This window comes from Entelurus aequoreus, linkage group LG06 (genome assembly GCF_033978785.1).
Source record: "Entelurus aequoreus isolate RoL-2023_Sb linkage group LG06, RoL_Eaeq_v1.1, whole genome shotgun sequence".
NCBI classification, from domain to species: Eukaryota; Metazoa; Chordata; class Actinopteri; order Syngnathiformes; family Syngnathidae; genus Entelurus; species Entelurus aequoreus.
This window is the reverse complement of record NC_084736.1, coordinates 5,571,815-5,595,501: the sequence shown is the minus strand read 5'-3', so window position 1 is coordinate 5,595,501 and position 23,687 is coordinate 5,571,815. Positions and strand designations below refer to the sequence as shown.

The window sequence follows — 23,687 nt, the reverse complement described above, 5'->3', positions numbered from 1 at the left end:
AAACAGTCTCATTTGTGGTCCAAACAAGAACTATAAACATTCTCATTTGTGGTCCAAACAAGAACTACATAGTCTCATTTGTGGTCCAAACAAGAACTAAATAGTCTCATTTGTGGTCCAAACAAGAACTAAATAGTCTCATTTGTGGTCCAAACAAGAACTACATAGTGTCTTTGTTAGTTTTGCTTACAATGTTGTTGTACAATGACAATAAAGATATATTCTATTCTATTTTCAGGAAGAAGTAGGTCATGCCTGCGTACAATACCACAACAATCATATGGTTATTGTCAGTACTATCAGAAAACAAAGACTAAAACCAACTACAACCACAGAGTATTTAAAAAGACCATTATGTAGACTATAAATGTATGTGTATATATTACTTGCAGTGTAACCCAGGGATCTACATACAACCTTGAAATTGAAGCATCATGGACACTCTTAATTGCACAAAGAAGTGAGCTTCTCACCTGCAGGGATCAAGGGGCTTAGGTCTGGCCATGCATCCATTATCTTGTCTTTCTCAGGAGGGGGCAGCACTGCACATCTGCTGCACATCTGCTGTGATTGCATCTTCCCCTCATTAAATGATGAATGACTGAGGATACAAAATGACTAAACAGGTGATTCATGTTGAACTACAAGCCCAAATAATGTAGTCAAACTTCACTTTGCGCACATTTTAACTGGGGGGGAAGAGAAACATTGCCTCTCTGTGGTTGCTTGAAGAACTGCAATTATATTTGTTTTTTTTATTACAGTGGGACCTCCATTTAAGAGTACTCAACTAAAGACAATTGTTGGGTCGCAAGCATCCCCAGAATTATTTGGCGTAGTAAAAGTCACATAAGATCTGGTCTTGCCTGCTGGGGTTAGTGTGGAGTTGGCCTGTCCTTCAAATAGTCACATTCCTTTGTTGTAGGTCTGAATGATCCATTGTGCTGCGACAGTTTATAAATTATTAACCTTAACTAATCCAGAAGTGACGTCACGAACGAACCGGAATTCTCAGTTTTCGACCAAAACATTCTCATTTGTGGTCCAAACAAGAACTAAATAGTCTCATTAGTGGTCCAAACAAGAACTAAACAGTCTGATTTGTGGTCCAAACAAGAACTAAATAGTCTCATTAGTGGTCCAAATAAGAACTAAACAGTCTGATTTGTGGTCCAAACAAGAACTAAACAGTCTCATACATTTGTGGTCCAAACAAGAACTAAAAAGTCTCATACATTTGTGGTCCAAACAAGAACTAAACAGTCTCATTTGTGGTCCAAACAAGATCTAAATAATCTCATACATTTGTGGTCCAAACAAGAACTAAACAGTCTCATACACTTGTGGTCCAAACAAGAACTAAAAAGTCTCATACATTTGTGGTCCAAACAAGAACTAAAAAGTCTCATACATTTGTGGTCCAAACAAGAACTAAACAGTCTCATTTGTGGTCCAAACAAGATCTAAATAATCTCATACATTTGTGGTCCAAACAAGAACTAAAAAGTCTCATACATTTGTGGTCCAAACAAGAACTAAAAAGTCTCATACATTTGTGGTCCAAACAAGAACTAAACAGTCTCATTTGTGGTCCAAACAAGATCTAAATAATCTCATACATTTGTGGTCCAAACAAGAACTAAAAAGTCTCATACATTTGTGGTCCAAACAAGAACTAAACAGTCTCATACGTTTGTGGTCCAAACAAGAACTAAACAGTCTCGTTTGTGGTCCAAACAAGAACTAAACAGTCTTGTTTGTGGTCCAAACAAGAACTAAACAGTCTCATTTGTGGTCCAAACAAGAACTAAACAAACAGTCTCATACATTTGTGGTCCAAACAAGAACTAAATAGTCTCATTTGTGGTCCAAACAAGAACTAAACAATCTCATACATTTGTGGTCCAAACAAGAACTACATAGTCTCATTTGTGGTCCAAACAAGAACTAAACAGTCCCATACATTTGTGGTCCAAACAAGAACTAAATAGTCTCATTTGTGGTCCAAACAAGAACTAAACAATCTCATACATTTGTGGTCCAAACAAGATCTACATAGTCTCATTTGTGGTCCAAACAAAAACTAAATAGTCTCATACATTTGTGGTCCAAACAAGAACTACATAGTCTCATTTGTGGTCCAAACAAGAACTAAATAGTCTCATATATTTGTGGTCCAAACAAGAACTAAAGAGTCTCATTTGTGGTCCAAACCAGAACTAAATAGTCTCATACATTTGTGGTCTTAACAAGAACTAAACAATCTCATTTGTGGTCCAAATAAGAACTAAATAGTCTCATTTGTGCTCCAAACTAGAACTACATAGTCTCATTTGTGGTCCAAACAAGAACTCAACAGTCTCATTTGTGGTCCAAACTAGAACTAAATAGTCTCATTTGTGGTCCAAACAAGAACTAAATAGTCCAATTTGTGGTCCAAACAAGAACTAAATAGTCTAATTTGTGGTTCAACCTGTTCTTATTACATTACACCTGTTTGCTATTTTATTCGGTTTTTATGTGGATTTTTTTTCCCAGTATAGGTATTTTTAGAATGTTAATTAGCTGTGGGCTGCAAATGGGCCCTGGGCCACATTTTCAACACTCTGATATATTGTACATTGTGCAAAAAGGCAAACTACATTGGCTCTTGCATGAAATTAAAAAAAACAGTCCTACACAACTTAATTAGGTGGAAGGTGAGCTCAGAAAAACACCAGAGATTCTTAAAAAGTTGCAGTCAATGGCTTTATGTGTTGGTCAAGTTACAAAAACAATTACACAAACAACATTAACAATTTGCATAAACATGGGAGAATTATATCTAATCATTTTAAAGGATATTAGGAAGCCAGAAACAACATTTGGGGGAAACAAAAACGATGATTTGTTCATTGATACATTTCACTGGTCAGGTTACAAGTCAAGTTTAAGAGGTTAGATTATTGTTAAATGATGTTTTGATGTTATTTCAGTGCACAAACATAAACAAAGTGTGCTAAATATTGATGGCGGCATGCAAGGTAGAGTAGTTCATGCTGCTTGAATCACTTTCTAATGTGCTTCTCTAATCCTTCTTTGTTTACACGTCCTCACCTCCTCCTCCTAAACACAACAGCAGTGAAGTTGTCACGTTGTGTAAATGGTAAATAAAAAGAGAATATAATGATTTGCAAATTATTTCCAATAGGGATGTCCGATAATGGCTTTTTGCCGATATCTGATATGCCGATATTGTCCAACTCTTGAATTACCGATACCAACCGATACCGATATCAACCGATATATACAGTCGTGGAATTAACACATTATTATGCCTAATTTGGACAACCAGGTATGGTGAAGATAAGGTACTTTTTAAAAAAATGAATCAAATAAAATAAGATAAATACATTAAAAACATTTTCTTGAATAAAAAAGAAAGTAAAACAATATAAAAACAGTTACATAGAAACTAGTAATTAATGAAAATGAGTCAAATTAACTGTTAAAGGTTAGTACTATTAGTGGAGCAGCAGCACGCACAATCATGTGTGCTTACGGACTGTATCCCTTGCAGACTGTATTGATATATATTGATATATAATGTAGGAACCAGAATATTAATAACAGAAAGAAACAACCCTTTTGTGTGAATGAGTGTGAATGGGGGAGGGAGGTTTTTTGGGTTGGTGCACTAATTGTAAGTGTATCTTGTGTTTTTTATTTGGATTTAATAAAAAAAACAAAAAAAACAAAAAAACAAAAAAAACGATACCGATAATTTCCGATATTACATTTTAACGCATTTATCGGCCGACAATATCGGCAGACCGACATGTCTAATTTTCAACTTATATTCAATTGAATAGACTGCAAAGACAAGATACTTTGTTATGTTTTGTAAATATGAGCTCATTTGGAATTGGCACAAGTGGCAAAAAAGACTGATAAAGTTGAGGAATGCTCGTCAAACACTTATTTGGAACATCCCACAGGTGAACAGGCTAATTGGGAACAGGTGGGTGCCATGATTGGGTATAAAAGCAGCTTCCATGAAATGCTCAGTCGTTCACAAACAAGGACGAGGCGAGGGTCACCACTTTGTCAACAAATGCCTGAGCAAATTGTTTAAGAAGAACATTTCTCAACCAGCTGTTGCAAGGAATTTAGGGATTTCACCATCTACGCTCCGTAATATCATCAAAAGGTTCAGAGAATCTGGAGAAATCACTGCATGTAAGCGGCGATGCCCGTGACCTTGGATCCCTCAGTACGGCATCAAAATGCGACATCGGTGTGTAAAGGATATCACCACATGGGCTCAGGAACAGAAAACCACTGTCAGTAACTACAGTTGGTCGCTACATCTGTAAGTGCAAGTTAAAACTCTACTATGCAAAGCCAAAGCCATTTATCAACAACACCCAGAAACGCTTCGCTGAGCCCGAGCTCATCTAAGATGGACTGATGCAAATAGGAAAAAAGTTATGTGGTATGACGAGTCCACATTTCAAATTGTTTTTGGAAACTGTGGACGTCAAAGAGGGAAATAACCATCCGGATTGTTCTAGGCGCAAAGTGTAAAAGCCAGCATGTGTGATGGTATGGGGGTGTATTAGTGCCCAAGACATGGGTAAATTACACGTCTGTGAAGGCACCATTAATGCTGAAAGGTACATACAGCTTTTGGAGCAACATATGTTGCCATCCAAGCAACGTTATCACGGACGCCCCTGCTTATTTCAGCAAAACGATGTGTTACAACAGCGTGGCTTCATAGTAAAAGAGTGCGGGTACTAGACTGGTCCTGCCTGTAGTCCAGACCTGTGTGGTGCAATATGGAGGCTAAAATATGAGAAGGGAGACTGTTGAACAACTTAAGCTGTACATCAAGCAAGAATGGGAAAGAATTCCACTTCAAAAATGTGCCTCCTCAGTTCCCAAAGTGTTGTTAAAAGGAAAGGCCATGCCCCTCTAATGTGTTGCTGCCATTAAATTCTAAGTTCATGATTATTTGCAAAACAAAATGAAGTTTCTCTGTGTGAACATGAAATATCTTGTCTTTGCAGTCTATTCAATTGAATAGAAGTTGAAAAGGATTTGTTGTATTCTCTTTTTATTTACCATTTACACAACTTCACTGCTTTTGGGTTCTGTACATACATGTCTGAAATCAAGACTTGTGAGATGATAGGGCACTGGGATTGTTATAGGCGGCGAGCGCTGATGTTTTGTATTTGTTTGTTTTACACATGAGCAATAGGAATGGAAGATTTGTGTCAAGTCCTGCAGCGACCAAGCAGAGAGGAATGAAGGCACAGATGTGTGTGTAGCCGCACACCGAGACAAACACACGGGTGTTGTTGTCGGTCCTATTTGATATTTCCACCTAAATAACTAGCCTTAGCAGACGTGTCTAGCTAATATTAGAAAGTCTATGCTATAAATGACATTGTAAACAAATGTAATATGAGGGGAAAGGCGACAAACGCTGGGGTTGAAACAGTGCAAAAGGATGCGTGATGGGAATTGAAGATGTATTGTTGTTAAAACAATAAATTAGATAATAATAAAGATATATTAAGGGTGTCTCTGAAATAAATATGTTTAATTGTGGTCAGCAGTGGAGTCTCACAGCTTATGATTTTTAATTACTCCTTTTTGTACTTAAATTGTTCATTAAAACTAAACTAGCTTAGTCACCAATGTGCAAAAATAATGTCCAAACAAGAAGTGTAAATGTATGATAACTAAAAAGACAATAACTAACATTGTTATAGTAAATGAATACCAACTGTGCAGGAAAGTAAATGGGGATGTCTTGATTAAATATATATATATATATAGTGGTTAAAGGGCATAATGTTCTTCCCAGGACGTATGGCATCAAATGTAGTAGTTAAAGATGTTGAGATGAGACTCCAGTGGTACTGAGCCAAGTGGCTTTAGAGGTTTCTCCCTCCGTTGATGACGTTGCCTCCTGGGGGGGCGATGTGGATGTTGTCCAAGATGGGCCGCAATATCTGGCCAAAAGGTCTGCGGGTAAAAAGCAAATCGGATCAGGGACAACGATTGGAAAAATAGCATTTGGGCTGATTGTGGTGCATTTCCAGCCATGGTAATTAATAGGGATGTCCGATGATATCGGACTGCCGATATTATCGGACAATAAATGCTTTAAAATGTAATATCGGAAATTATCGGTATCGGTTTCAAAAAGTAAAATGTATGACTTTTTAAAAGGCAGCTGTGTACACGGACGTAGGGAGAAGTACAGAGCGCCAATAAACCTTAAAGGCACTGCCTTTGCGTGCCGGCCCACTCACATAATATCTACGGCTTTTCACACAAATAAGTGAATGCAAGCATACTTGGTCAACAGCCATACAGGTCACACCGAGGGTAGCCGTATAAGCAACTTTAACACTGTTACAAATATACGCCACATTGTGAACCCACACCAAACAAGAATGACAAACACATTTCGGGAGAACAGCCGCACCGTAACACAACATAAACACAACAGAACAAATACCCAGAACCCCTTGCAGCACTAACTCTTCCGGGACGCTACAATATACACCCCCCGCTACTCCAACCCCCCACCACCACCTCAACCCCGCCCTCCTCATGCTCTCTCAGGGAGAGCATGTCCCAAATTCCAAGCTGCTGTTTTGAGGCATGTTAAAAAAAATAATGCACTTTGTGACTTCAATAATAAATATGGCAGTGCCATGTTGGCATTTTTTTTCCATAACTTGAGTTGATTTATTTTGGAAAACCTTGTTACATTGTTTAATGCATCCAGCGGGGCATCACAACAAAATTAGGCATAATAATGTGTTCATTCCACAACCGGTATCGCTTGATATCGGAACCGGTAATTAAGAGTTGGACAATATCGGAATATCGTATACCGGCAAAAATGCCATTATCGGACATCTCTAGTAATTAATGTAGACTTTCCCTTTCTTTTAGACCAGTAAATACATGCACTGTCCCCAAATAAGCCCGAAAAATTCATAACCTGAATATATTTGTGCATAAAGTTATTTTTCCGCTAAAATTGACACAAGAAAGTGTTGTGTTATTAATAAATGAATCATTTAAAATAAATAAATACATTTTAAATAGATTCTGACACTTTTTAACATACACTATATTGCCAAAAGTATTTGGCCACCTGCCTTGACTCACATATGAACTTGAAGTGCCATCCCATTCCTAACCCATAGGGTTCAATATGACACCTTTTGCAGCTATTACAGCTTCAACTCTTCTGGGAAGGCTGTCCACAAGGTTGCCGAGTGTGTTTACAGGAATTGTCCACTATTATTCTAAAAGTGTGTGAGGTCACACACTGATGTTGGTGGAGAAGGCCTGGCTCTCAGTCTCCTTTCTAATTCATCCCAAAGGTGTTCTATCGGGTTCAGGTCAGGACTCTGTGCAGGTCAGTCAAGTTCCTCCATGTCTTTATGGACCTTGCTTTGTGCACTGGTGCACAGTCATGTTGGAAGAGGAAGGGGCCCGCTCCAAACTGTTCCCACCAGGTTGGGAGCATGGAATTGTCCAAAATGTTTTGGTATCCTGGAGCATTCAAAGTTCCTTTCACTGGAACTAAGGGGCCAAGCCCAACTCCTGAAAAACAACCCCACACCATAATTCCTCCTCCACCAAATGTCACACTCGTCACAATGCAGTCCGAAATGTAGCGTTCTCCTGGCAACCTCCAAACCCAGACTGGTCCATCAGATTGCCAGATGGAAAAGTCAATCAATCAATCAATGTTTATTTATATAGCCCTAAATCACAAGTGTCTCAAAGGGCTGTACAAGCCACAACGACATCCTCGGTACAGAGCCCACATACGGGCAAGGAAAAACTCACCCCAGTGGGACGTCGGTGAATGACTATGAGAAACCTTGGAGAGGACCGCATATGTGGGTAACCCCCCCCCCCAAAGTGTGACTCATCAGTCCAGAGAAGGCGTCTCCACTGCTCTAGAGTCCAGTGGTGATGTCCTTTACACCACTGCATCCCACGCTTTGCATTGGACTTGGTGATGTATGGCTTAGATGCAGCTGATCGGCCATGGAAACCCATTCCATGAAGCTCTCTGCGTACTGTACGTGGGCTAATTGGAAGGTCACATGAAGTTTGGAGCTCTGTAGCAACTGACCGTGCAGAAAGTCTTTGCACTATGCTGACCTCTCTGTCAGTTCACGTGGCCTACCACTTGGTGGCTGAGTTGCTGTTGTTCCCAAACTCTTCACTTTTCTTATAATAAAGTTGACTTTGGAATATTTAGGAGCGAGGAAATTTCACGACTGGATTTGTTGCACAGGCGGCATCCTATGACAGTTCCATGCTGGAAATCACTGAAAGCGGCCCATTCTTTCACAAATGTTTGTAGAATCAGTCTCCATGCCTAAGTGCTTGGTTTTATACACCTGTGGCCGGGCCAAGTGATTAGGACACCTGGTTCTCATCATTTGGATGGCTGGCCAAATACTTTAGGCATTATAGTGTATGTGCTGCTTTGTCTACAGTAAATGTAATCAATTCCAGCAGAAAAAACAAATAACCTTTTTGAGTCTTATACAATATACTCATTCTCTTTGGTTGAAGTGCTAGCATGCAGGCTGAGTTGTTAAACTCACGTGGCGAGGATTTCAGACGGGAGGTCAGTGATGTGCGAGGGGATGGGCGTTCCCGTCAGGAACTGAGCGACCTCGTTGCTGAAGGTGTTGCAGTTGTGCTCAAACAGGCGATACGTGTCACCTCTGAAAGAATGGAAGATATGAAACTCTACAATTTTCTTTACATCTTTCAAAATGAGTCCTAAATGACTAAGTGCCTTTCCTAAATGAAGTGTAAAGAATTTAAATTGAGGAAGGAAAAGAATGCAAAAAAAAAAAAAGAACATCAATCCTCAACAAAACTTCTGGCGCTTCCGTTTCTTCATGCTGTTAACTATCTGTGTGGCTGCACACGCTGGAAACGAGTAATGAATGTATTGACAGTGTCGTGTGAAAGGGGTTGTGTTTACTCTGCAAGTAAGTCAACACAGCATCAAAGGAATTGACCCCTGCAGAGGCACTTTCTGATGAAACATCCACATTTCCCTGGGCCCTTGGGCTCTTGAAACTGCAGCCCTCTTCATTATGTAGTTGAATAGCCTGGCTGTATACATAACAATAATAATATTAATAGATAGTATTTGTAAAAAAAGCACTTTACATTGAGTAAACAACCTCAAAGTGCTACAGTGTATTAAAAAAAAAAAAAAAAAAAAAAAAAAGTTAATAAAAATAAATAAAAATAAGAACTAGAACAGCCTAATAGCTAGAAATAGTATGCATATATCTAAAAAAAAAAAAAAAAGAAGCCTTTTTTAAAAACATCTACAGTCTGTGGTGCCCTCAGGTGGTCAGGGAGAGCGTTCCACAGACTGGAAGCGGCGGACCAGGCTGTGGTTGGAAAGTAAGTAAGTAAGTAAGAAAGTAAGTAAGTAAGTAAGTAAACACAGTATCAAAGGAATTGATCACTGCAGAGGCACTTTCTGATGAAAGATCCACATTTCGATGTCCGGCCCTTGGGCCCTTGGGCTCTTGAAACTGCGGCTCTTTTCATTATGTAGTTGAATAGCCTGGCTGTAAACATAATAACAATAATAATAATAATAGATTGTATTTGTAAAAAGCACTTTACATTGAGTAAACAACCTCAAAGTGCTACAGTTTATTTAAAAATATATATATATGTATATATGTATATATATGTATATATATATATATATATATATATATATATATATATATATATATATATATATATGTATATATGTATATATATATATATATATATATGTATATATATGTATGTATGTATATATATATATATATGTATGTATGATATATATATATATATATATATATATATATATATATATATATATATATATATATATATATATATATATATATATATATATATATATAATAAAAATAAATAAAAATAAGAACTTCAACAGCCTAATAGCTAGAACTAGTATGCATATATCTAAAAAAAAAAGAGGCTTTTTTAAAAAGAAGGGTTTTTAATCCTTTTTTAAAAACATCCACAGTCTGTGGTGCCCTCAGGTGATCAGGGAGAGCGTTCCACAGACTGGGAGCGGCGGAGCAGGCTGTGGTTGGAAAGTAAGTAAGTAAGTAAGTAAGAAAGTAAGTAAGTAAGTAAGTAAACACAATATCAAAGGAATTGACCCCTGCAGAGGCACTTTTTGATGAAAGATCCACATTTCAATGTCCGGCCCCTGGGCCCTTGGGCTCTTGAAACTGCGGCTCTCTTCATTATGTAGTTGAATAGCCTGGCTGTATACATAGTAATAATAATAATGGATTGTATTTGTAAAAAGCACTTTACATTGAGTAAACAACCTCAAAGTGCTACAGTTTATTTAAAAAAAAAATATATATATAATAAAAATAAATAAAAATAAGAACTAGAACAGCGTTATAGCTAGAACTAGTATGCATATATCTAAAAAAAAAAAAAAAAAGAGGCTTTTTTAAAAAGAAGGGTTTTTAATCCTTTTTTAAAAACATCCACAGTCTGTGGTGCCCTCAGGTGGTCAGGGAGAGCGTTCCACAGACTGGGAGCGGCGGAGCAGGCTGTGGTTGGAAAGTAAGTAAGTAAGTAAGTAAGTAAGTAAGTAAGAAAGTAAGTAAGTAAGTAAACACAATATCAAAGGAATTGACCCCTGCAGAGGCACTTTCTGATGAAAGATCCACATTTCAATGTCCGGCCCTTGGCTCTTGAAACTGCGGCCCTCTTCATTATGTAGTTGAATAGCCTGGCTGTATGCATAATAATAATAATAATAATAATAATAGATTTTATTTGTAAAAAGCACTTTACATTGAGTAAACAACCTCAAAGTGCTACAGTTTATTAAAAAATAAATATATATAATAAAAATAAGAACTACAACAGCCTTATATCTAGAACTAGTATGCATACATCTAAAAAAAAGGCTTTTTTTAAAAGAAGGGTTTGTAAACCTTTTTTAAAAGCATCCTCAGTCTGTGGTGCCCTCAGGTGGTCAGGGAGAGCGTTCCACAGACTGTGGTTGGAGAGGACGCTGGCGCTTGTTTTTGCTCTTTTCCAATTTTAAGCAATGCCAATTGCATTTTATTGACCTGTTATGTGGTAAATATACAGCTTTAGAAAGGTATACTCATTCATGTATGAGGTAATATGTTATAGCAATATGCCTTGTCATCAACATAGTTTGAGCATGTTCATTCCATTATTTACCCTGGGAGAAAGTGGAACACCAAAATGATTGCGATTAAGCTAAAGGAAACAGCAGCCTAAAATGTCAAGGTGAATATTAAAGTGTAGAAGGGACACCTGTAAGTGCTTTCTCCCAAAGACGAGAGATACTCCATGAAGATCTCCTCCGAGACTTCGGTCTCGCCAAGTTCCACAACTGTGTCTGGAGGTCCCAGCATTGTTCCACCCTGAAAAGCGCACCAGAATCATCCTTAGTAAGTCAACAACTTTATATATGAAACAACCTGATTTCTTACAAATGTGTGATATTGATGTTGCACCTATTTGCAAACACTTTGCAAAAATATGCTTTGTTGTATGAACCTCGTCTCAGTGTATGAACGTTTCAACCAATCAATGTGTGCCTGCAGCACAGCCATTTTGTGCCAGGCAGCACATCCATTGTGGGCAGGCTGATCAATATCTGTGCTCATTCACGTCAGCACAGCAGTTCTGTCATTAGGTACCCATCTAATGGCTAGGTTTTGCTTTTAAGTGTTGTTTTAGCCATTGTACAGCATTCTTCTAATTTTGTTAGCTCAATATACATACAGTCGTGCTCAAAAGTTCACATACACTTGTGAAGGGCATAATGTCAAGGCTGTTAAAGGCCTCACCTTTTCTCCTCCTAACATATTGATGAGTTTTGTGGCCAAACAGCTCCATTTTAGGTTTCATCTGACCACAGAAGTTTCCTCCAGGTCTTATCTTTGTCCATGTGATGTCAGATGAAACAAACATTTAGCTGTTTGGCCACAATACCCAGCAATATGTGTGGAGGAGAAAATGTGAGGCCTTTTGTGGTCCAAACAAGAACTAAACAGTCTCATTTGTGGTCCAAACAAGAACAGTGTTTCCCACACATTCATTTATTTGTGGCGGCCCGCCACGAAAGAATTACGTCCGCCACAAATAAAAAAATAAATAAAAAATGAATAAATAAAAATAATTATTTTTATTTATTTTTTTGTCTTATCCAGCTTCTCAGGCAAATCATATAGTTGATGTAGATGCCCATATAGGCTGTTCAGATTTACTTTACAAAAGAGAAGTGTAGGATACTTCTCTTGTTGCCTTATTTGTATTTGACTTTATTGAATGTATTTATATTAGAAACACAACATGTGTATATAACAAAGGGTGCAAAGTCTGCAGGCAGTAGGAAACACATGGTTAAGTGTAGGGAGTAAAACTGATGGCAGTCTAAAGTTCAAGATTTTTGGAGCTCTTTGTTCAGTGGATCAGATGTTTGATGAAGCTCTGTGTCTATCTACCACCACTACTGTTTTCTGTTTATTTGTTACTGACTGTGGCAGGACACCTCTGCCTCTGTTTCACTTTATGTTGCTGGTAAATAATATGGTTGTAGTTGTAGGCTAAAGTTAAATTATTTAGTATGCACTATTTAAAGGGGCAGAGCTTTAAGAGACATTTTAGCTTTTATATTTTATAAGATATATTTTTTGTAATAACCACAATTAATAAATATATTTCAGTGAATAACTTATTGTTCAAATCTGTATATAAATATGTACATAAAGTGTTGTAATTATATTGTAAAATGGATGGATGGACGTTTAAAACAAAACTGTTATTATTAATTAGTAAGTATACATTTTTTTAGCCTTTTTAGAGAAAATCATATCATTGTAGTAAATTATGCAAATTACTTGATGATGTCATGGTGACCACGCCCATCACCACACCCCCACCGTCACAGGTATCTTGGCAGTTTATGGGAAACACTGAAGAACTAAATAGTCTAATTTGTGGTCCAAACAATAACTAAACAGTCTCATCTGTGGTCCAAACAAGAACTAAACAGTCTCATCTGTGGTCCAAACAAGAACTAAATAGTCTCATGTGTGGTCCAAACAAGAACTACATAGTCTCATCTGTGGTCCAAACAAGAACTACATAGTCTCATTTGTGGTCCAAACAATAACTAAACAGTCTCATCTGTGGTCCAAACAAGAACTAAACAGTCTCATTTGTGGTCCAAACAAGAACTAAATAGTCTCATGTGTGGTCCAAACAAGAACTAAACAGTATAATTTGTGGTCCAAACAAGAACTAAACAGTCTCATCTGTGGTCCAAACAAAAACTACATAGTCTCATTTGTGGTCCAAACAAGAATTAAACAGTCTCATCTGTGGTCCAAACAAGTACTAAATAGTCTCATTTGTGGTCCAAACAATAACTAAACAGTCTCATCTGTGGTCCAAACAAGAACTAAATAGTTTCATGTGTGGTCCAAACAAGAACTACATAGTCTCATCTGTGCTCCAAACAAGAACTAAATAGTCTCATTTGTGGTCCACACAATAACTAAACAGTCTCATCTGTGGTCCAAACAAGAACTAAACAGTCTCATTTGTGGTCCAAACAAGAACTAAACAGTCTCATTTGTGGTCCAAACAAGAACTACATAGTCTCATTTGTGGTCCAAACAAGAACTACATAGTCTCATTTGTGGTCCAAACAAGAACTACATAGTCTCATTTGTGGTCCAAACAAGAACTAAACAGTCTCATCTGTGGTCCAAACAAGAACTAAATAGTCTCATTTGTGGTCCACACAATAACTAAACAGTCTCATCTGTGGTCCAAACAAGAACTAAACAGTCTCATTTGTGGTCCAAACAAGAACTAAACAGTCTCATTTGTGGTCCAAACAAGAACTACATAGTCTCATTTGTGGTCCAAACAAGAACTAAACAGTCTCATCTGTGGTCCAAACAAGAACTAAATAGTCTCATTTGTGGTCCACACAATAACTAAACAGTCTCATCTGTGGTCCAAACAAGAACTAAACAGTCTCATTTGTGGTCCAAACAAGAACTAAACAGTCTCATTTGTGGTCCAAACAAGAACTAATCAGTCTCATCTGTGGTCCAAACAAGAACTACATAGTCTCATTTGTGGTCCAAACAAGAATTAAACAGTCTCATCTGTGGTCCAAACAAGAATTAAACAGTATCATCTGTGGTCCAAACAAGTACTAAATAGTCTCATTTGTGGTCCAAACAATAACTAAACAGTCTCATCTGTGGTCCAAACAAAAACTAAATAGTCTCATTTGTGGTCCAAACAAGAACTACATAGTCTCATCTGTGGTCACAAAAAGAACTACATATTCTCCTTTGTGGTCCAAACAAGAACTAAATAGTCTCATTTGTGGTCCAAACAAGAACTAAATAGTCTCATGTGTGGTCCAAACAAGAACTAAACAGTCTCATCTATGGTCCAAACAAGAACTAAACAGTCTCATTTGTGGTCCAAACAAGAACTACATAGTCTCATTTGTGGTCCAAACAAGAACTATGTAGTCTCATCTGTGGTCCAAACAAGAACTACATAGTCTCATTTGTGGTCCAAACGAGAACTGGAGGAGAAAAGGTGAGGCCTTTTAATCCCAGGAACAGCATGTTTACCGTCAAGCATGGTGGTGGTAGTATTATGCTCTGGTCCCTGTTTTGCTGCCAATGGAACTGGTGTTTTAAATGGGACAATGAAAAAGGAGGATTACCTCCAAATTCTTCAGGACAAGCTAAAATCATCAGCCCGGAGGTTGCGTCTTGGGCGCAGTTGGGTGTTCCAACAGGACAATGACCCCAAACACCAACAAAAGTGGTAAAGGAATGGCTAAATCAGGCTAGAATTTATGTTTTAGAATGGCCTTCCCGAAGTCCTGACTTAAACATGTGGACAATGCTGAAGAAACAAGTCCATGTCAGAAAACCAACACATTTAGCTGAACTGCACCAATTTTGTCAAGAGGAGTGGTCAAACATTCCAGCAGAAGCTTGTGGATGGCTACCAAAAGCGCCTTATTGCAGGTAAACTTGCCAAGGGACAAGTAAGCAAATATTAACATTGCTGTATGTATACTTTTGACCCTCACATTTTCAGTAGACCCATAATAAACTCGTAAAAGAACCAAACTTCATGAATGTTTTTTGTGACCAACAAGTATGTGCTCCAATCACTACATCACAAAACAAATAATAGTTGTAGAAAGTATTGGAAACTCAAGACAGCCATGACATGATGTTCTTTACAAGTGTATGTACACTTTTGACCACGACTAAGTGGACGAGCAATGTGTGGTTTGAAACATTCAGCAAGTACCCACAGCGTTGTTGATACTGCCTCCCAACATTTACAATCACATTCAACCACTAGGAACCAATTTAGTGTTGCCAATCGACCTATCCCCAGGTGCACGTCTTGGGAGGTTGGTTATATTTGTTTAATTCTTAATCATTGTAGCAACCTGGCTGTTAAAGTGAAGGAGTTTTGTGATTTCCAACTGATTGCACTACAGTGTGTGTGAGTGTGTGTGTGTGTGTGTGTGTGTGTGTGTGTGTCGGCAGGGCGGCTGCCATTGATTCACCAACCCCTTGGTGTGTTTATTTGATGTACAGTACTGTATAGCGCTCTGTATAATGTTAAATGTGTACAAACCTTTCATCAAATATGGACATCTGTTGATGCTGGAACCCATTATTCATGTTTTTATTGTTCCTTATGGAAAAAATTGTTTCAATATACAATTTGTGTTATTTACAAACCCGGTTCAGGAACCAGTTAAATGGGAACTGCACTTTTTGGGGAATTTTGCCTATCGTTCACATTCATTATAAGAGACAATGGATGTTTTGTTTTGATCATTTTAAGCATACGTCATTTCAGAAACGCATCAGAACGCTTGCTTTTTTTTTTTTTCTTCATCACTGCAGCACAAGCATAATAAAACATCACTTACTGTGCAATGTCTGCTGTCATTAGGAAGCCGACTGCTGGGGGGGATGGGGAGGGGGACACGGACCAAGCGTCTCTTCAGGTCGCTTTCGCCGGTTGGGGGGTCCTAAGCGGCTGTCAAAGGGTACCAACTTGTCGGATTACATCCACAGCCATCTACTTTCCAGGTGAGAGGCATGGTTTCTGATCTACAATAAACTTACAGGGAAGCAAGGAAGCAGCAGACCACCCCATGATTTAAACATAGGGACACACGGAAGTGATCACGGCGCCGCTATAAATAGTTTGTCTACGTTAGCGTTTATAATAACAATACCACCAATAATATGCAAGTCGCGAAATGTAAATGAAGTATTGTTGGCGCTTTTTGGATGGTTAGTTATTGGATTTTATGGGTAGAATCGAGGACCTCCCATTGGCTACGCTGTAAGCAGACTTTTATTTACGTTTACTTAATATTTAGAATGCATTAAAAAAATCGATCCGTCAGCATGTCTTTTATAATGATTGTGAATGACAGGCAACAACAACAACAAAAAAAAAAGTGCAGTTCCCCTTTAAATTGGTAAATCGACGTTGCACTGGAATACATTTTAATTTTGTTTAATTGGATTTATATATTTAATTTTGGCACCAAAAAAACTCTATTGGTAGAACAATTTCTTTTTTCTCCTCCCCCTTTCGTTTTTATTATTGGAATTTTTTAAACTCTAAATACATGCATGCAAAATAACTACTATAAAGTTACAGGACATCAACAGCTCAAAAGGTTTTTTATTTATTTAATTGACTTAAAAAAATATATATATATATATATATATATATATATATATATATATATATATATATATATATATATATATATATATATATATATATATATATATATATATATATATATATATATATATATATATATATATACACACATATATATATATATATATATATATATATATATATATATATATATATATATATATATAAATATATATATATACATATATTTATATATATATATATATATATATATATATATATATATATATATATATATATATATATATATATATATATATATATATATATATATTAGGGGTGTGGGAAAAATCGATTCGAATTCAAATCGCGATTCTCACGTTGTGCGATTCAGAATCGATTCTCATTTTTTAAAAATACATATTTTTTTTTATTTTTTATTTTTATTTTTTTTATTTTTTAAATTAATCAATCCAACAAAACAATACACAGCAATACCATAACAATGCAGTCCAATTCCAAAACCAAACCCGACCCAGCAACACTCAGAACTGCAATAAACAGAGCAATTGAGAGGAGACACAAACACCACACAGAACAAAGCAAAAGTAGTGAAACAAAAATGAATATTATCAACAACAGTATCAATATTAGTTACAATTTCAACATAGTAGTGATTAAAAATCCCTCATTGACATTAACATTAGACATTTAGTTTATGAGATGCGATGCAAGTGTAAGCCACTGTGACACTATTGTTAATTTTTTTTATTTTTTTTTTTTATTAATGTTTGTAATGATAATATCAATGAGGGATTTTTAATCACTGCTATGTTGAAATTGTTACTAATATTGATACTGTTGTTGATAATATTCATTTTTGTCTCACTACTTTTAGATTGTTCCGTGTCATGTTTGTGTCCTCAATTGCTCTCAATTGCTCTGTTTATTGCTATTCTGAATGTTGCTGAGTCGGGTTTTGTTTTGAAATTGTATTGCATTATTATGGTATTGTTGTGTATTGTTTTCATTAAAAAATAAAAATAAAAATAAAAATAAAAAATAAAATAAAAAAATCGTTTTTGAATCGAGAATCGTGTTGAATTGAAAAAAAAAATCGATTCTGAATCGAATCGTGACCCCAAGAATCGATTTTGAATCGAATCGTGGGACACCCAAAGATTCCCAGCCCTAATATATATATATATATATATATATATATATATATATATATATATATATATATATATATATATATATATATATATATATATATATATATATATATATATATATATATATATATATATATATATATATATATATATATATATATATATATATATATATTTATATTACACAGTTGAAGAAAGCCCAGTTGACCAAAGTGCTATGCAGGAACAAAATAACATTTAAAAAAGTGTAAATACAGTGCCAATAAAAAAAATGCATAACAAATTAATTCATTTTGATATTAAATAAAACAATAGTAGCACTGTAGTGTTTATTATCTAACTGCTCAAAGTACTACTTCACTGGTAATTCATTGAATTTAACTGCTGTCGTCAAAAAGTCCCTTTGGTGCTGAATGAGTAAAACATCACAAACCTTAGAATAAGAAAACGTAAATATTTGTAAGTAATTCGAAGACACTCACAGGCGAACAGCTGGAGATTCCTTCCCCTCCAAAAAAGAACTCATCCCCGTATGCCACTATGGCTGTGTGCCTACAGAGGAAAAGCACACACTCATTTTTGTAGTGCTAGAAACATACTAGAATCAGGTAAAAATGTGTATTTCTCATTTTCTGTAGGACATAATCATACTGTACACACCACCATGAGTATTTCTTATTTCACATAGGACAGAATTCTACTGTACACACCACCATGAGTATTTCTTATTTCCTAGGACATAATATTAATGTACACACCACCATGTGTATTTCTTATTTCACATAGGACAGAAATCTACTGTACACACTACCATGAGTATTTCCCTTTTCCTAGGACACCATGTGTAATTATTTCCTATAGGATATAATCATACTGTACACACCACCATGTGTATTTCTTGTTTCCTAGGACAGAATTATCATAAAACATCAAATTTACAACATTAAAACTTGCCCACATAACACATGTACACACCACCATGAGTATTTCTTATTTCCTAGGACATAATGATAATGTACACACCACCATGAGTATTTCTTATTTCCTAGGACATAATGATAATGTACACACCACCATTTGTATTTCTTATTTCCTAGGACATAATTATCATGTACACACCACCATGTGTATTTCTTATTTCCTAGGACATAATAATAATGTAGACACCACCATGTGTATTTCTTATTTCCTAGGACATAATTATCATGTACACACCACCATGTGTATTTCTTATTTCCTAGGACATAGTTATCATGTATACACCACCATGTGTATTTTTTTTATTTCACATAGGACAGAATTATACTATACACATCACCATTGTTATTTCCTAAAGGACATAATTACACTGTACACATGATTACCATGTGTATTTCTTATTTCCTAGAATATAATAATACTGTACACACCACCATGTGTATTTCCTATAAGACATATTTACAGTGTACACATGATTACAATATGTATTTCTTATTTCCTAGAATATAATTATACTGTACACACCACCAAGGGTATTTCTCAGTTCCTAAAACAACATTATACACACCACCAGAGGCTATTTAAACGACATGTGTTATGGAAAGCTACAGTAAACTTCTAAACACACTGTTTAGCTAACTCAAAATGACTAATATTTTTTTTTTTTCATTACTATGAATTAATTAGTGGTTTAAATGAATACAAATGTGCTACATACCATATACCGTCCAGTTGTTTTCCTGTTAAAATGGGGAAAAATCTGATTTAATGAAGAAAAAAATGACAACAAACGCGTAGAGTTTTTAGTATTTGAGCAGTTTTAACCCAACATTGTTTTATACATGTAATATGATTAATGACATATGAAATATAAATATAAACAGTGTTTAGTTGTTATACAAGGTGACGTCACCGGGGGGGTCTGTACTTACCCAGCATGATCGGACTGAGGTTGCGTGCCATTCCCCTTGACAAATCATAAATATACAACTGCACATTATATCGTGTGGGATTGTGTTCCATAATGTAGCCTCCGTGTTCAATGTTTCTGCTTTAGCCGATGAAGCTGATGGAAAAAATAAAAACCTTCGAGTCACAGCTAACAAGGAGGGCCTTTAGAGATGATGTCATTACGTAAAGTCCTACATCCCATTTTGGCGCTTTCAAAATAAAACAATTGGCGTATTAAAAGCCACGAAAACATATCGCTAATTTCAGGTATATTTTGAAGAGAACGCATGCATTTCCGGTGTTTACGTTTCCTGGAGAATGACATGACAATTTAGGCATTGGCGTGTATTTTTTTTCCATGCAGAAAGTGGAAATGTTGATTAAACACGGACATTTTCGTACTACAAAATACATGACGTTAAATGACGCAAAGGTGGCTGTTGTGAACTGTAGGTGACCACTGGGTGACGCTGTGTGCTTACAGTGTTTTAGGCTACATTTCAAAGCGGAAGGGGGCGGTAGTGAGCAAAGAAGTACTATATATGAAAGAGAAGAAGCGGCCAACCAAAATAGACCGAGGCGACTGTGCAGCGGGTGACGTCATCGAGCAGAAATGGCTGCCACCGGAGTTCTTCCCTTTATAAGAGGGGTAGACCTTAGCGGGAACGACTTTAAAGTAAGATTTTCAACATCTTTTCGAGTGTCTATTGTGGCTTTTGACTGATAGTTCGCTTGTACGTCAAATTAGCGAGTAAACTGAAGGCTCGGTATAAAGGCTGAGTCTCACCAAAACACTAGCTTAGCCAACATGGTTAGCTGGGCGTTAGCCAGTTATCTCAGATAACTGTAAAGTCAAACATGTTAGCCAGTTATCTGACATGACTGTAAAGTCAAACATGTTAGCCAGTTATCCAGTTATCTGACATGACTGTAAAGTCAAACATGTTAGCCAGTTATCTCGGATAACTGTAAAGTCAAACATGTTAGCCAGTTATCTGACATGACTGTAAAGTCAAACATGTTAGCCAGTTATCTGACATGACTGTAAAGTCAAACATGTTAGCCAGCTATCCAGTTATCTGACATGACTGTAAAGTCAAACATGTTAGCCAGTTATCTGACATGACTGTAAAGTCAAACATGTTAGCCAGTTATCTGACATGACTGTAAAGTCAAACATGTTAGCCAGCTATCCAGTTATCTGACATGACTGTAAAGTCAAACATGTTAGCCAGTTATCTGACATGACTAAAGTCAAACATGTTAGCCAGTTATCCAGATATATGACATGACTGTAAAGTCAAACATGTTAGTCAGTTATCTCAGATACCTGACATGACTGTAAAGTCAAACATGTTAGTCAGTTATCCAAATATCTGACATGACTGTAAAGTCAAACATGTTAGTCAGTTATCCAGATATCTGGCATGACTGTAAAGTCGAACATGTTAGCCAGTTATCCAGATATCTGACATGATTGTAAAGTCAAACATGTTAGTCAGTTATCCAGATATCTGGCATGACTGTAAAGTCGAACATGTTAGCCAGTTATCCAGATATCTGACATGATTGTAAAGTCAAACATGTTAGTCAGTTATCCAGATATCTGGCATGACTGTAAAGTCGAACATGTTAGTCAGTTGTCCAGATATCTGACATGATTGTAAAGTCAAACATGTTAGTCAGTTATCCAGATTGATTGTACAGATATGGTATTGTTTCTGCTGGGCAAGTATGCCTGACGCGCCTTGGGTCAGCTGCAGGGTCATCAGCCGGGGACCACTGCTCATTGGAGTTTCGCTCTCTTTAACCCCGGAACGCCTCCTGGTGGCGGAGCGGTGGCAGGGACGTCTCCCTGCCGCCCCCTGCAGCTGACTCATCTTATTGCCTCGACCCCCAGTACTTATCCCTCCTCCTCAGCCACAACCAGAAGCTTCCTTTTTCTGCTTCCTCAGCAAGGGCCTTGATTTCCCTTTGGAGCTTAGCCCCAGTCGTTCCCACATCTCGGAGCAGCCTTAAAGTTGATGTACCGACGAAGCCCCGACAGCCTACTTCCACAGGGTAGATGGTAGTGGACCAGTCTGCCTCTCTGCACTCAGCAGCCAGATCTGCATATTTGGCTGCTTTGCGCTCGTAGGCTGCCTGGATTCCCTCCTCCCAGGGGATGGTGAGCTCGATCAGCATGGCAGACTTTGTAACAGCAGACCACAGCACGATGTCTGGGCGGAGTGAAGATATCTGACATGACTGTAAAGTCAAACATGTTAGCCAGATATCTGACATGACTGTAAAGTCAAACATGTTAGCCAGTTATCCAGATATTTGACATGAAGCAGCACTGTAAAGTCGAACATGTTAGCCAGTTATCCAGATATCTGACATGACTGTATAGTCAAACATGTTAGCCAGTTATCTGACATGACTGTAAAGTCAAACATGTTATCCAGATATTTGACATGAAGCAGCACTGTAAAGTCAAACATGTTAGCCAGTTATCCAGATATCTGACATGACTGTAAAGTCAAACATGTTAGCCAGTTATCCAGATATCTGACATGACTGTAAAGTCAAACGTGTTAGCCAGATACTTGATATGACTATAAAGTCAAACATGTTTGCCAGTTTTCCAGATATCTGACATGACTGTAAAGTCAAACATGTTAGCCAGTTATCAAGATATTTGACATGACTGTAAAGTCAAACACGTTAGCCAGTTATCCAGATATTTGACATAACTAAAGTCAAACATGTCTCAGTTATCCAGATATCTGACATGTCTGTAAAGTCAAACATGTTAGCCAGATATCTGACATGAAGCAGCACTGTAAAGTCAAACATATTAGCCAGTTATCCAGATATCTGACATGAAGCAGCGCTGCAAAGTCAAACATGTTAGCCAGTTATCCAGATATTGGACATGACTACAAAGTCAAACATCAATCAATCAATGTTTATTTATATAGCCCTAAATCACAAGTGTCTCAAAGGGCTGCACAAGCCACAATGACATCCTCGGTACAGAGCCCACATGTTAGCCAGTTATCCAGATATTTGACATGACTGTAAAGTCAAACATGTTAGCCAGTTATCCAGATATTGGACATGAATATAAAGTCAAACATGTTAGCCAGTTATCCAGATATTTGACATGACTATAAACCATGGCCTCAGATTTGGAGATGCTGATCCTCATTCCAGCCGCTGAACACTCGGCCGCAAACCGATCCAGTGAGAGTTGAAGGTCAGGAACCGATGGTGCCATCAGGACCACATCATCTGCAAACAGCCGTGACGCAACCTTTAGCCCCCCCGAGACGTGTACCCTCTCCACCATGGGCACGACTCTGCCTAGAAATCCTGTCCATGAAAATCACTAACAGGATAGGTGACAGAGTACTTAGATACTTATCAGGGCATCGAAATTAGGGTCTGGGCTCAGCGACCTCTTTGAAACCGACTTCTGATAATATGTCAAATTAAATGTAATGTTAGTCTTAAATTATTATAATGTTAAAGCTGAGTGTTTGAGTTTGCAAGTTGGCTACTTTGTACAAGTTGCTTGTTGTCTATCATCGGTCAATTTCAGGTAGACTAACATTATCATATAATCTTTTAGGAGTTTTAGTTATTTAATTGGTAAATGGATTATACATGTATAGAGCTTTTCTACCTTCAAGGTACTCAAAGTGCTTTGACACTAGTTCCACATTCACACACTGATGGCGCTAACCACGGCCCATC

The 23,687-nt window shown here is 37.1% G+C and overlaps 2 protein-coding genes across 2 annotated transcripts in view; one reads left to right on the top strand and one right to left on the bottom strand.

Moving 5' to 3' along the window:
• Positions 1-2,734: 2,734 nt before the first annotated feature.
• desi1a (desumoylating isopeptidase 1a) lies at positions 2,735-20,135 on the bottom strand. The gene is made up of 6 exons (XM_062049895.1): positions 19,928-20,135; positions 19,714-19,735; positions 18,500-18,569; positions 11,398-11,507; positions 8,643-8,765; positions 2,735-6,018 (listed from the first exon to the last, which is right to left on the bottom strand). Exons 1-6 carry the CDS (start codon positions 20,016-20,018, stop codon positions 5,928-5,930), a joined length of 507 nt encoding a protein of 168 aa, XP_061905879.1. The 5' UTR covers positions 20,019-20,135; the 3' UTR covers positions 2,735-5,927.
• A 331-nt stretch (positions 20,136-20,466) lies between these two features.
• flii (FLII actin remodeling protein) overlaps positions 20,467-23,687 on the top strand; it is a 35,941-nt gene continuing 32,720 nt past the window's right edge. The window contains exon 1 of the mRNA XM_062049893.1: positions 20,467-20,622. Within this exon, the coding sequence (XP_061905877.1) occupies positions 20,560-20,622 (63 nt within the window). The 5' untranslated portion in view covers positions 20,467-20,559. The remainder of the gene's footprint in view (positions 20,623-23,687) is intronic.